This window comes from Stenella coeruleoalba, assembly GCF_951394435.1.
Source record: "Stenella coeruleoalba genome assembly, chromosome: 17".
Classification (NCBI taxonomy): domain Eukaryota; kingdom Metazoa; phylum Chordata; class Mammalia; order Artiodactyla; family Delphinidae; genus Stenella; species Stenella coeruleoalba.
In genome coordinates this window covers 46,254,788-46,270,082 of record NC_137163.1, presented here as the reverse complement: position 1 = coordinate 46,270,082, position 15,295 = coordinate 46,254,788, and the positions used below count along the sequence as shown (strand labels likewise).

The 15,295-nt window shown below is 41.4% G+C and overlaps 1 protein-coding gene and 1 long non-coding RNA gene across 8 annotated transcripts; both read left to right on the top strand.

Moving 5' to 3' along the window:
- Window positions 1-387: 387 nt before the first annotated feature.
- On the top strand, window positions 388-8,057 carry LOC307175760 (DPEP2 neighbor protein-like). 6 transcript variants are annotated; one of them, XR_013824468.1, is made up of 5 exons: window positions 388-524; window positions 833-879; window positions 1,813-2,000; window positions 4,315-4,480; window positions 7,137-7,265. XR_013824468.1 is itself a non-coding variant. In XM_079901233.1 (2 exons), exons 1-2 carry the CDS (start codon window positions 5,955-5,957, stop codon window positions 7,616-7,618), a joined length of 549 nt encoding a protein of 182 aa, XP_079757359.1. In that variant the 5' UTR covers window positions 5,804-5,954; the 3' UTR covers window positions 7,619-8,057. The 6 variants fall into 6 exon arrangements, 1 of the variants encoding a protein (XP_079757359.1); XR_013824469.1 differs by lacking the exon at window positions 833-879 and having other exon boundaries at window positions 391-524; XR_013824466.1 differs by lacking the exon at window positions 833-879 and having other exon boundaries at window positions 487-620; window positions 7,140-7,278.
- A 1,099-nt stretch (window positions 8,058-9,156) lies between these two features.
- Window positions 9,157-13,516, top strand: LOC307175762. Of its 2 annotated transcripts, XR_013824471.1 has the most exons (4): window positions 9,157-9,498; window positions 9,841-9,985; window positions 10,901-10,996; window positions 12,171-13,516. It is a non-coding gene; the product is annotated as an uncharacterized lncRNA (long non-coding RNA). The 2 variants fall into 2 exon arrangements; XR_013824472.1 differs by lacking the exon at window positions 9,157-9,498 and having other exon boundaries at window positions 9,605-9,985; window positions 12,171-13,514.
- Window positions 13,517-15,295: the final 1,779 nt, after the last annotated feature.

Sequence of the window (15,295 nt, the reverse complement as noted above, 5' to 3'; positions counted from 1 at the left end):
AGCGCACGCCAAGCCGCTGCTTATCCGGAGCCGGAGCGGACTCTTCTCTTCTAGAGACTGGTCAACTCTGCGGCGGCGGGGCGCACAGGGGAGGAGCTTCCTCTCTCCGACCTGGCCCTCCCAGGCGCTGCCAGCCACCCGAGCCCGCCTTTCGGAGCTCCTCCCTCCCCAGACTTCTCACGCGACGTCAGCGGCGGATGCCGAGGCGAGGATGAGGGCCACTGGCCCGCGATCCTCCCAGCAAGGCTCCGGCCTCGGCCTCAGGCCCGAGATCTCCGCCTTGTGGCGACCAGACGACGTGTGCCACACCGGCGGGGCTCGGGCGGGGGCTTGGGAGTGGGGAAGTGAGCCAGGGGCGCTCAATTTGTCTTCTCTCCCCGCAACCCACAAGGTTGGAAAGGTTTTCTTGTGGGGAAATTTCCTCTCCGCAGCTTCACACTCAGTCAGCGGACCCTCCCACCCAGGAGGAATCTCCCCTGGTCCCATCGGCGCGTCTTCCGGGAGTCGCCAAACACCAGACAGAGGTAGCGGGGTGGGTGTGGCAGCTGCCATTTCCTGCGCGGAAAGCCCTTTGAGGACGTGCGGTGGTGACTTACTAGGGCTCCGCGCTTCTCAGCCCGGTGAGTCAGGTAGGGGTGTAGATTCACTTGCTTACCTGGACTCCAGTCTAACCTCACTTCCAACTACTTCAGTCGTGTGGGGGTGGCTGATAAGCCCTGTCAGAGTTTAATCCTGTCTAAACGTTCAGATGTTTAGTTCCTGTTGAGTGCTTCTCTACTAGGGACCTATTTTTCTGACTTTTTTTTTTCTCTCCTGACGTCCATAATTACAGACAGAGATTGAAAAGTGACCTTGAGAGAGTCCCTCCCTTGATTCCAGGTCAGACTGCAAACATTTCTTTCTTATAGATCTGGGAAGAATGCGGTGTTTAATGCCAACCAAAAAAGACTGCAAAGATCTTTTTACCTTAAACAAACACTTTTCTACACCTGAAATGGCTATTTTGCAAAGTGTGGTGCAAATACTATACACAATACCAAGTCCATGCTAGGCATTTAATGAATTCTAAAGCAAAAGTAATAGGGAATGCCTGACTTCAATCAGGGATTTCTGCCTACAGAAAATCAGTGCTTCCTGTATTTTTGTATTGCCTGAAATGAGAGTAGCAGTGTTACATTTTACAATAAATGGAAGCTGTAATGAAAGAGTGTGTTTTAAAATTTGATAATTTAAAATGAAATACTTAGCTTTAAAGATATGGTCTGATAATCTGTGGTTCATTCCTTAATAAGCTTTTTGCTACAAAGAGTGCTCAGAAAACTTTTCCCATTCATTCATTCATTCATCCAGTCAGTTTACAAACAGAATTCTAGAGAAAGAGAACAAAAATTAAGAAGGGAGGAAATGATCAAAATAATAATTCAAGAATTTCTTCCAGGACCAAAAGACAAAGATGTTCATATTTAAAGGACCCACCAGCTACCCACAGTGACTGAAAAAGGACCTATGTTAAAGCACACCATTAAAAAGATCAGAACACTAAGAATAAAGAGAAGATTCTAAAAGTTTTCAGATGGAAGGAGCAGGAATAAACGGATGAGAATTAGAATGGCATTGGGTTTCTCAACAATAACACTTTTATGCTAAAACACTACAGTGAAATTTCAAGTTTTGTAAGACAATAACTTCCAACCTAGAATCCTATAGTCAAACTATCCATCAAGAGTAAGAGTAGAATAAAAACATTTTCACATATACAAGGATGAAAACATTTATTTTCCATCCATCCATCCACCTTTTTTTTTTTTTAAGGGAAAGTTACTAGAGGATGTGCTCCAACGAAACATGAGAGCAAGACAAGAAAGAGAAAGATGTGGGATCCAGAAAAAAGGACCAGGAGAATGTGACGGGAAATTCCAGGCTGAAAGATATGTGGCAGAATTAGAGAGCAGTCGTTTTCACCAGAGAAGGAAGATGGCAGACTCCAAGAAGAAAGACTGGTTAGTGTAATTGAATTTATTTAGATTACTAATTTTGAGTATTTGGGTAGTTATATTGATAGATGTTTGATAGATCTAATGAAATACGTGATAAAATTCGAGAGAGAACTTAAAAATATAAGCAAGTAGAAAAAGGAAGCAATTATTAATTCCATGAAAGCTAAAAATTAGACAAGAATGGAAACAGCGTTTCTCCGACTGTTCTGTGGTGAAAATTTTAAGACTTTTTAGAGCTTCTGAAATACTAGTATATTATAAATCTCGAAGTAGAGAACATGCAGCATAGAGCACTATAAAATTTATGTATATTTTTAATTACATTACTTTAAAATTTTTAAAAATTAGTATTCACACGGTTCAAAATTTAAAAGTGTAACAGACAGATAATTCAATAGAAAATTAGGCAAAACACCTAGATACTTCACACAAGGGTATATCTAAATAGCAAATAGTAAATGCATGTGAAAAGGTGCTCGACCTCATCAGTCATTAGAGAACTGCAAGTTAAAACCACAGTGCAATATCACTACGCAAATACGAGAATAATTAAAATTAAAAAGACAGAATATAGCAAGTGTGGGTGAGGTTTTGTAACAATTGGAGCTCTTGCACATTGCTGGTGGGAGTGTCAATTGGCACAATCAATTTTGCAAACTGTATGGCAGTACTATTAAAATTGCAGATATGCAGATCCTCAGCAATTCCTTGCCTAGGTATGTGGACATGCATATGCATATACTAGAAACTTCATAGTAGTGCTATTTATAATAGCTTCAAACTGGAAATTACCCAAATATCCATAAATACTAGAATGGATAAGTGATTCGTGGCCCATTTTTTTACACAGTGGGATACTAAACAGCAATGATATTGAGCAGTGTGCAATATTGATGAATTGCACAAATACAATACTGAATGAAAAAGCTAGACACAGAAGAGTATACATTTTATGAGTCAATTCCTATTAAGTACAAAAACAAGCAAAACTAGCCTATGCTTTTAGAAATCAGGGTAATGTCTACTCTTGTAGAGTGGTCATAGTGACTAGAAGGGACAGGATGAGGCCTCTGGGGTGATAGAAATGTTCTGTTTCTTGATCTAGGACCTAGACTCTTGGTGCCAGTTGCATGGGTATGTTCAGTTATGAAAATTCTTTGAGGTTACACAATGTGCACTTTTCTGTATATATATATATGTTACACTTCAATAAAAGGTTAATAGGTTTAAATACAAAATAAATAATACATGTGGGTGTATATTATGTCTCTTACTTTTATTTAATTAGTATTACAGTATATACCTGTTCACCTTGCTTGTCTTTCACTTAGTAATCTATTTCAGATATCTTTCCATACAAATGCATAAAAAGCTTTCTCAACTTTTTTTTTTTAAATGATGGATATGCCATAATTTACCCCTCATTGGTGGACACTTAGCTGGTTTCCACATATTTACTGTTACAAATTATGCTGCAATAAGTAATCATTACATATGTCATTTCATACATGTGTAAGTGTATCCATATATATGCCCTAGAAGCTGAACTGCTGGACAAAAGAGTTATGTTCATTTGTAATTTTGGTTTGTATTGTTGAATTGACCTTCACTGAGGTTGTTCCAGCTTTCTTTTTCTGCAGACAAATGAGAGTGCTGTTTTTCCACACACCTTCTTTCATTTCTTTTCGAGATAGATAGTATAATATTGATCTGCTGATTCCTGTATTTCAGTGCTTCTAAACTCATTTAAATGCTAAGATTCTTTTTATTGCAGACCTTCTAAATATCTGGCTTCAATTTTTTATCACAACCTCAAACTTTAGCTTTCATGATAGTTTCACCATTATACAACTTAAAAAATATGTATTCTTAGTGATATGTACAGTGTTTAATTAATGCCCATAATGAATGGCTGATGACAGGAAACCTAAAGAATACTGATGCTAAACTACATCAACTAAATGAGAAACAAAAAACATGAGAATAATTATGCAAATTAGGCTAAAAAACAAGGCTCACACCTATATGTTGAATTCATCTATTCAAAATTCTGTAGAATCATATTAAGTCATATTTTCCATTTACTGAGAATAAAGGTTATTTATATCTGCATGTGCTATTTTAGGGACATGGTAGCTTGAAATGGCATGCTTGAAATCTCTCATAGTCTGTTTTTTTGTTTTGCTTGTTTTTTTAACGTCAATGCCTTTTATTCCTGTAAGTTCTTTTTATTTATTTATTTTTCTAATTTTTTAAAAAATTAATTTTTATTGGAGTATAGTTGCTTTACAGTGTTGTGTTAATTTCTACTGTACAGCAAAGTGAATCAGCTATATGTATACATATAATGTCCATGGACAGAGGAATGGATAAAAAAGATGTGGTATATATATACAATGGAATGTTATTCAGCCATAAAAAGGAATGAAATTGGGTCATTTGTAGAGACGTGGATGGAGCCAGAGACTGTCATAAAGAGTGAAGTAAGTCAGAAAGAGAAAAACAGATATCATATATTAATGTTTATATGTGGAATCTAGAAAAATGGTATAGATGATCTTATTTGCAAAGCAGAAATAGAGACACAGATGTAGAGGACAAACGTATTGACACCAAGGGAGGAAGTGGGGGAGGTGGGATGAATTGGGAGATTGGGATCGACATATATACACTATTGCTACTAGGTATAAAATAGATAACTAATGAGAACCTACTGTATATAGCTCAAGGAACTCTACTCAATGCTCTGTGGTGACCTAAATGGGAAGGAAATCCAAAAAAAGAGGGGATATATCTCATAGTCTTTTAAATTAGAAACAAGACAGAAAAGTTGAAAAATAAACCACTTAAAAAAGTACAAATGCAAGAATTTAAAACATCTCATATTCTAATTTTTTCTATTCTTTGGTCTGAAAGCATCTGGTAACCATTGGGGGAAAATGGGTGAAGGATATGTGGGACCTCTCTGTATTATTTTTACAACTTCCTGTGAGTCTATTATTATCTCCAAATAAAAAGTTTTAAAAAGTTGTACCTGGGTGTATTAGTTTCCAGGGACTGCCATATCAAAGAACCACAAGAATTATAAAAAGGTATGTAAATGAGAAGTAAGGCTTCCTGATTCTTCAGATCTCCAGTTCACCTTCCCTAAGACAACAAATAAATTTAACAAATATTATGTGCCATAATGCTAGGTGCTGGAAATAGAGGGATAACAAAAGACACATGGTCTCTGTCCTTAAAATGCTTTTAGTGTTCTAAGGGAGAGAGAACCTAAGCATACAATTACAGTACACACTACATGTGTAACACTGGGTAGGCCCCTTAACCTCTTGGTTTTTTTAAGTCCTCAGTTGTAAAAATGTGAGGGTGCTATGAATTTATATTTGGGGCACGACAAGGTCGAGAAGAGTGTGTCTTTTCCTTTATTCTTCCAAAGTGGAATGTCTTCCCTCTCTTGCGCATGGGTCCAAATCTCACTTGTCCTTCAGGCCGACTGCCAAGGAGCCTTCCCTGATTCCCCAGGCCACACAAATCTCTGCCTCTTAGGGTCAGTGCCATACAAACTAGCTGTCTCTTACGTTAATCTTGTCTCTCAAGCCAAACTCAGGATATGGGTCTCTCTTGCCCTCCTGTGGCCCCTGCGGCTGTGCCAGCCCACTGGCACACCCCACGTGGGGTGTCTACTACACTAGGGCATGGGTGGGGAGGCCCAGGGGTGAGGGGCGAGGCAGAGTACCTTTGCCTCTACCCTGTTCTCCTCCACAAAACTGCCCCTCCTCCTCAAGCCTGCCCCTCAGGTCAAAGGTTCCATATATGACCTCACTGGGTAGTGATGCCCTCACAGGCATTCTCAGAGTTTCCATGGCAGCATAACTGTGCAAACGGGCTGCACTCAGAGAAACTTCTCTACCAGTTCTCCACCAGATACCAATCTTTTTGGCTGTCTGTGTGAGAATGTGTGACCGGATAGTGTATGTGTACTCTAACCTGTGCTCTGTTCCCTGGGTGGGCAGTGCAGCAGGTACACCCAGACAGGGCAACTCTACAGGAGGTATGATACACACACAACCTCACCTGGCTGGCACATGTTCCTGTGGGGGTTGCCAACTACGTACAGCTGAGCACTTTCCCAGATGTAAGTAATACCGGTGACCTGGGACGCCTTCAGGGACGCACAGTTCTCACTGCTGAGGACAAGTGAAAGGTCATCCCTGGACAAGTGTGCAGGACGGTTCTGAGCTTTATAAATGTAGCCTTACCCTTTGGGCTACAGGATGCTTCCATTCAGACCCTTTCCTGATTGGCCTATTAACAAAAGACAAGTGCATTTTTGTTGGCAAATTGTAAATGGAGCGGTTTGAGGAACCGGACCACTCTTGAACCGCACCTCCAAACCCAGGCACCACTTTGCTATCATGGAGACATCTATATCGGTCCCCTCAGACACATCCCTTACTGAGTTGCTGAGTACTAGGGGAGAGGGTGTTGCCATATTGATGGGAAGACCGTAAGAACGAAGGGGGGGGGGTGATGAAGTGCTAATGAGAATGGAGGGCTGAGGAGATGGTGTCCCAGGAGGCTAGACTTGGTACCCAGAACCCGGTTCTGAGTCTCCTGATCACTCTGCCTCAGTATTTGTCCTTGTTCTAATCGACATAAAAGTATTAGACAGCTAGAATTCAGTGTGGTTGAAATAGGCAGTATAAATGGGGCCAAGAGGGGTTGCCAAGGTGGGCAGGGTTCTTAACCAATTTATATTAGATTATTTTTTTCCAAAACTTGAAAGACATTTCCATGAAAGCCTCAGAAGTGACAGACTGCAAGAAATGTTTTCTCTGTTGCGGAAGGGAGAGATGGAGAGGATCATGATTGCAATTACTTTCGGGTTCTACTGTTTTCCCTGGGAACGGTGAAGAGACTTCCTCATCTGCTGCAGCCCTAGGCTCTAGGGATTGCTTTTGCAGCCAGTGTCCCTTCTCTAGGGACTCATAGAGATGATGGGCCAAGGCTGTGTTTTGGACGTCAAGTAGGTTAAAAGGTCTTCAGCCAGAAACTGGGAGAGACATGAGAGAGGGAAATTCTGGCAGGAGACTGTGCACAGCAGAAGTGACTGATCAGTTCTGATTTTCTTTGCAGCAGCAGTGCCTCCCGTTTCTCGTCCTACACCTGGTCACTACCATGTCCTGTACCGCGGGTGTGGAGAAACGCAGTTGGGCTGGCACGGGGAGACATACTGCCTGGTTGGTGGCTACCGGCTCTACGGGGATGTTCCTTTGGCCACGCCAGCTAAGGTAGACGCAGAGAAGCCAGTCCCCAGACGTGCTCCGAAGAGAAAGCACTCTCTGGAATGGTTGGACGAAGACCTGGGTTGCCCCAGACCCAAAATCCGGCGATTGGAGCTTTCAAGCAGCACAGGAATACAAGGTGCTTTGATTGTCAAGCAGGGTGGCCCAACCTCTGGGCACATCGCCTCTGCAAGAGCCACAGTAAACGAATGTCCCATATTTGCTCTTTCAAGGTCGGCAGCAGGGAGTCCCCTCCTAAAGAAGGTTCTCTCTCATTGCCACACTATCCAAGGTTGCCACAAATGTTCCTTCCTGTGGGCCTCATCAGGCTAAGGGCAGAGTTGTCTCTTTGCTTCTCTGAGTCGCACCATATGGTCTTAGTAACACCTCTTCACCCTGTTGACCATGTTTTTCACGGGGGCTGCTGCTGAGGCTTTATCTCATCCTTTCATGGTAGAGAGAGAGAGGATTCTAATGAATTTTACTTCCACGGGAGAGGGGAGTGTTATGATTATGTTGTCATTTTCTATGATGTCCTTTTGTCATGAATTTCTTTTCAATTTCATGTTAAAATGGGCCCACCATTCCCACTTTGTGAGGTCATTCAGCACCCTTGTTTTGCACCTTTAACATCTCTCTCAGTATCACTTGGAAATGTTTGAAATGGCATGAGCTTGTCCTCACATTCCTATCAGCTGTAAATCCGGAGCCCCAACATGAACCTAATCATTGAACAGAACACCTCTCCACTACCTGTGTAACACTGGGTAGGCCCCTTACCCTCTTGGTCTTTTTAAGTCCATGGTTGTAAAAATGTGAAGGTGCTATGAATTTATATTTGGGGCAGGACAAGGTAGCGAAGAGTGTGTCTTTGCTTTTATTCTTCCAAACTGGAATGTCTTCCCTCTCTTCCCCTTGGAAGATGCTCCTTTGGCCATGCCAGCCAAGGTGGAAGCAGAGAAGCCAGTCCCCAGACGTGCTCCGAAGAGAAAGCACTCTCCGGAAATGCCGGACGAAGACCTGGGTTGCTCCAGACCCAAAATCCGGCAATTGTAGCATGGTGCCAGGAGGCGGACCCCACAGAATCTTGCAGGTGAGCCATCCTGAAGAGAAGGCAATGGTTTAAATGCCTAAGGCAGGGAATGCCTCTTCCTGCACTGACACCACCACCTCCCCCCCCCCCCCCCCCCCCCCCCCCCCCGCCCACTGCCCACTGCCACAGATTAGAACCTGCATCTTTTTGTCTGAGCCTTCCCCAGCCAGGATCCTCCTTCTATACTAAATGGCCATAAGCCAGGAGCCTCAGAAACTGAGGTTTGTAATGAGAGTCTGCCCTGAACATCCCAGGGCTGAAGCTGGCCTGGAAGAAACCCTGACGTTCCTCTGCTTAATCCTCAGGGGCCCCTTTGTGAGCTGAAGAAAGAAAAGTCTAGAAAAAACGGATAGCTGGGAGGGGAAGATGGCAGAAGAGTAAGACACGGAGATCACCTTCCTCCCCACAGATACACCAGAAATACATCTACACGTGGAACAACTCCTACAGAACACCTACTGAATGCTGGCAGAAGACCTCAGACCTCCCAAAAGGCAAGAAACTCCCCACATACCTGGGTAGGGCAAAAGAAAAAAAGAAAAAACAGAGACAAAAGAATAGGGACGGGAACTGCACCAGTGGGAGGGAGCTGTGAAGGAGGAGAGGTTTCCACACACTAGGAAGCCCCTTCGCGGGAGGAGAGTGCGCGTGGCGGAGGGGGGAAGCTTTGGAGCCGTGGAGGAGAGCACAGCCACAGGGGTGCGGAGGGCAAAGCGGAGAGATTCCCGCACAGAGGATAGGTGCCAACTGGCACTCACCAGCCCGAGAGGTTTGTCTACTCAGCTGCGGGGGTGGGCGGGGCTGCAAGCTGAGGATCGGGCTTTAGTCAGAGCGCAGGGAGAGGACTGGGGTTGGTGGAGTGAACATAGCCTGAAGGGGTTAGTGCACCACGGCTAGCCGGGAGGGAGTCCGGGAAAAGATCTGGAGCTGCCGAAGAGGCAAGAGACTTTTTCTTCCCTCTTTGTTTCCTGCTGCGCGAGGAGAGGGAATTAAGAGCGCTGCTTAAAGGAGCTCCAGAGACGGGCGCGAGTCGTGGCTAAAAGCGCGGACCCCAGAGACGGGCATGAGACGCTAAGGCTGCTGCTGCTGCCGCCACCAAGAAGCCTGTGTGCGAGCACAGGTCACTATCCACACCCTGCTTCCGGGGAGCCTGTGCAGCCCGCCACAGCCAGGTTCCGGGATCCAGGGACAACTTCCCCGGGAGAACGCACGGTGAGCCTCAGGCTGGTGCAAAGTCACGCCAGCCTCTGGCGGCGCAGGCTCGCCCCGCACTCCGTGCCCCTCCCTCCCCCCGGCCTGAGTGAGCCAGAGCCCGCGAATCAGCTCCTCCTTTAACCCCGTCCTGTCTGAGTGAAAAACAGACGCCCTCCAGCGACCTACACGCAGAGGCGTGGCCAAATCCAAACCTGAGCCCCTGGGAGCTGTGAGAACAAAGAAGAAAAAGGGATATCTCTCCCAGCAGCCTCAGAAGCAGCGGATTAAAGCTCCACAATCAACTTGATGTACCCTGCATCTGTGGAATACATGAATAGACAACGAATCATCCCAAATTGAGGAGGTGGACTTTGAGAGCAAGATTTATCATTTTTTCCCCTTTACCTCTTTTTGTGAGTGTGTATGTGTATACTTCTCTGTGAGATTTTGCCTGTATAGCTTTGCTTCCACCATTTGTCCTAGGGTTCTGTCTGTTTTTTTTAAAATTTTTTCTTAATATTTTTATTTTAATAACTTTATTTTATATTACTTTATCTTCTTTCTTTCTTTATTTTCTTTCTTTCTTTCTTTCCTTCCTTCCTTCCTTCCTTCCTTCCTTCCTTCCTTCCTTCTTTCCTTCCCTCATTTAGACAAAGAATCATCCCAAAATGAGGAGGTGGACTTTGAGAGCAAGATTTATGATTTTTTCCCCTCTTCCTCTTTTTGTGAGTTTGTAAGTGTATGCTTCTGTATGAGATTTTGTCTGTATAGCTCTGCTTCCACCATTTATCCAAAGGTTCTATCCGTTCGTTTTTTTTCTTAATAAGTAGTTTTTAATTTAATAACCTTATTATATTTTACTTTATCTTCTTTCTTTCTTTCCTTCTTCCTTCCCTCCTCCCGTCCTTCCTTCCTTCCTCCCACCTTCCCTCCCTCCCTCCATTCTTTCTTTCTTTCTTTCTTTCCTTCTTTTCTTCTTTCTTTCTTCCTTCCTTAAATTAAATTCAATATAGATATTTAAATTTAAGGTAAAATTAAATTATAATTTGAAATTATATATGGAGTTTTATTTCCTAAAGAATATTTTGGAAATTTCAACTCCTATTTTAACTTATATTTTCAGAGAAGGTATTTGGTCCAAATGAAGAATATCTTCAATTATTGTTCTTCTATTGCAAGCAAAAAAGGATTTATACTTCTTTTCATGAAATATGGTTGTTTGACAACAGAAGGATAAATATTTTATATTTTTAGAAACAACAGTCAGGCTACTGATATTCTTAATGAGTTTTAATAAATCTGAATGCTTCTTATCATCTACTCTTTAGCTGGTACCTGAGGAGTTGTATACCTCCAGGAAGATATGTGCTCCAGACCCGTAAATATGCAGTTCACAGAGCCCACCACCAGAGGACAATAATGAAGTAAAATCTTGAAACCATGTAGTGAAAATAGTGGGAGTTTAAATAAAAGCAACATTTCACAGTATGCTTTTCTGACCAATGTTATATCTAATACCCTAATGGATTATATGTACATGGATTCTGAAAAGTCAGCAGCACACTTCACTGGTCAATTTCTATGATAAGGGGAACGGAATTTGAGTGTAGAAAAACAGTATACTTACATCTTAAAATTCCACCCCTACAAAATCTACTCACTATTGAAAACTGGTAAGAATAATAGCTTTCTGTGTCTCAGTGACCAGTTAACATTTTCAAGAGTAGAATTTATCTTCCTATGATGCTCAAATACACAGGAAAAATGCATATCTAGGACAATGGATAAACTCTATATGACATGAGAAAATAGTTATTCAAATGGAAAAAGTATAAGATCTACAAGGCACAGTTTTTGTTGCATTAGTGTGGATATATACATAAAGAAGCTCTAAGAAACATAAAAATCACTTCCAGGAAGCAATTTTAGGTAGAAGAGAATTAACATGGATGAGGAAGAAAAGAGAGTTGGTTTTAAAATAGTTTCATTGACTTTTTTTTTTGCTTGTTTGTTTATTTGTTTTATTTATTTGGTCTTTGGAATATAAGAAAACAGTGGCTTTCAGATCAGTATCCCAGTGGAACAAAGGGACTGAGGTCTATCCTGGAGCCCAGCCATTGTTTGACTATCTTGTAATAATACTGGTGAAATACAACCAAACCATTTGAAATATAAGCATCCTCTCTGACAATAACCTTAAGACACCAACATTATATATTAAAGAAAGTAAAGAGAGAATACTGTTTTCTTTAGAGAGAAAATACAGATCCTGGACCAAATCAATAATGTCAGCAAACCTCATGGGTATAAAATATTCTGCTGCCTATCATTTAGAACATGCCTCTAGAAGAGGGAAACTGGGCGATAATTTCCCCAGATTTTATATTTAATTCAAATATTTTAGATAAGAGGCATCTCTAGTAAAACATTGTATTATTGATTCTTTCCAATATGATAGCTCAGAGGAGTTCCTCTTTCCTTCTCAAATACATATGGGGAAATGGAGGTGGGTGTGGGTTATAGGAAGTATCTAAATAGAGCATAATAATCAACAGTTTGTTTTTTAAAAATAGAAATTTCTATTCAAATTGTTTCCAGAGACAGAAACACACAGAGACAATTCCATGTGACAACAGTGAAAGAGACCAGAGTGATGCAGCTGCAAATCAAACAACTGCCAACACCAGTGATTGATGGCCACCACCAGAATCTGGTTAAGACAAAGAAGGATCCTCCCCTTGAGGCGTCAGAAAGAACATGGCCCTCTCAACACTTTGAGTTTGAACTTCTGGCCTCTAGAGCTGTGATAAAATAAATTTCTGTTCTTTTAAGCTAACAAGTTTGTGGTATCTTGTTATGGTAGCCCTAGAGATGACAGTATTTGATTCCTGAGCTGGCAACTGTATTTTGACTATGTAATGACTATTCCAAGATAATCAACAGACACAAAGATAAAGGCAAAACTGAGACTAAGCCCAGTTCTTTTTATTCCCAGAATAATAAATGATTTTTTAATTAATTTAGATCTCTTTGTCTAACCCCTCTGCTTTTCAGAAGAGTATGTGGGACCAATCAAGTATTCATATGTTATACTTTCATTTTAATTCATCTCAAATTATTTCTAATTCCCCTTATGAGTTCTTACTTGACCCATGAATTATTTAGGAATATATTCTTTAATTTCCATTTGTGATTTTCAACAAATTTCTTTCTGTTAACGATTTCTTATTGCATTCTGTTGTCATTTGAGAGCACTCTTTGTATTGTTTATGTCCTTTAAAATGTACTGAAATTTGTTTTATGGCCTAGCATATAGTATATCCATGTGCATTTGAAAAGAATGTATATTCTGATGCTGTTGGGTGGAATGTTTTATAGATGGCTGTTACGTCTACTTGATTGATAATGCTGTTCAAGGTTTTTATTTTCTTGTTGATTTTCTGTTGTTCTGCTACTGAAAGAAGGGTATTAAAGTGTCCAACTATTATTGTAGAACTGTCTGTTTCTCTTTTCTGTTGTGCCGATTTTCCTTCATTGTATTTTGAAGTCCTGTTGTTAGGTGCATATAAGTTTATAATTATTATGCATTCTAGATGGAATAATCATTTTAAAATGTCTTTGTCGCTAGTAAAAATTTTCGTCTTAAAATGTAATTTTTTTCTGATATTTTCTTAGCCACTCCAGTTCTGTTGTTGTTGTTTTGTTTTGTTTTTACTGTTATGGTATATCTATTCCAACCCTTTTACACTTCACCTATATATTTTCTTGTGTTTTTTTTTTTTTTGTAACATCTTTATTGGGGTATAATTGCTTTACAAAGGTGTGTTAGTTTCCGCTTTATAACAAAGTGAATCAGTTACACACACACACATATGTTCCCATATCTCTTCCCGCTTGCATCTCCCTCCCTCCCACCCTCCCTATCCCACCCCTCCAGGCGGTCACAAAGCACCGAGCTGATATTGATATCCCTGTGCTACGCGGCTGCTTCCCAATAGTTATCTACCTTACGTTTGTTAGTGTATATATGTCTATGCCTCTCCCCCACTTTGTCACAGATGACCCTTCCCCCTCCCCATATCCTCAAGTCCGTTTTTGATTGAATGCTGGCTATTTTATTTGGCTTTTTTTGTTTTTCTCAGTGGAAACGTTGTTTTGCTTCAAAATATTTTATTCTACCTGGAAGTAGCAAATCTTCAAATTACAATTTTTTAAATGCTTTCAAATATCAATACTATAGGTGTCACAAAATCTAGAAAAATGACTTTTAAAAATTAACTACTGCCAGATGTGTCTCTATAAAACTTTTCCCCCACTCTTTTAGCTATATATTCTTTAACTGCCTCCTCATACGACAGTTTATGTATTTTCGAAATAAAATTTTAAGAAATAAACTTTGTAGTTTTTACACATAGATTTCTTGTAACATGGTTGATTAGAATTTGCTTCTAGTTATTAATAGTTTAGAAAAGTTTATTTCAGCTTCACAATTTATTATTGATAATGTCACATTAATTTTCATTGTTAACTTTGAGAAAACCTCTATGCATTACTTCCTCATAAGTATTTACTATTATAAATGCATTACTGATTTCAGTACTGCTATAGGTTTGTGCATTACAGGGATTCTGATAAAATACTCATTCACACCATTCCATTACACACATTGTTGACGGAGTATATTCATTTATTTATTTATTTATTTATTTATTTATTTATTTATTTATTTATTTTTGGCTGTGTTGGGTCTTCATTGCTGTGCGCAGGCTTTCTCTACTTGCAGGGACTGGGGGCTACTCTTCGTTGCGGTGCACAGGCTTCTCATTGCGGTGGCTTCTCTTGTTGCAGAGCACGGGCACTAGGCACGGAGGCTTCAGTAGGTGTGGCTCGCAGGCTCAATAGTCGTGGCTCACGGGCTCTAGAGCGCAGGTTCCGTAGTTGTGGCACACTGGCTTAGTTGCTCCGTGACATGTGGGATCTTCCCGGACCAGGACTCGAACCCTTGTCCCCTGCATTGGCAGGTGGCTTCTTAACCACTGCGCCATCAGGGAAGCCCCTGGAGTATATTCTTGACAGAAGAAAATTTCCGTTTTGACTAAGCATTGATGAGAACTGAATCTTTGACTTATCTTTCACATGCCTGATGATTGAAATAATTTTCCACAGATTAGCTTCTGGTTTTGTACTTTTCAGTTCTTTTTTTCTTCTTCAAACGCACATGCTTTGAGAGCTGTGAAGTGCAAGACATGGCTATATTGTAAGGTGGTGTTTGTCCTTATGCTTCTGTGTCTCGTGCTAGTTAAGTCAGTAGAGTAGTCAGTATGAGTACTGGAAGTTATTCCTGTAATGGGATGGTATATAGTCAATTACATATGGCGGTGTCTGAAAATCACATAATAGCCTCACTTAAAACATCTCCCTAGGGCTTCCCTGGTGGCGCAGTGGTTGAGAGTCCACCTGCCAACGCAGGGGACACGGGTTCGTGTCCCGGTCCGGGAAGATCCCACATGCCGTGGAGCGGCTAGGCCCGTGAGCCATGGCCGCTGAGCCTGTGCGTCCAGAGCCTGTGCTCCACAACGGGAGAGGCCACAACAGTGAGAGGCCCGCGTACCACAGAAAAAAGAAAATCTCCTTAGCCAGATTTCAAAAAAGCCTGTGGCCATTCCAATATGATCCAACATAGCGGAGTATGATAGAAGGAAAATTGGCAAAGAAAGAGACGC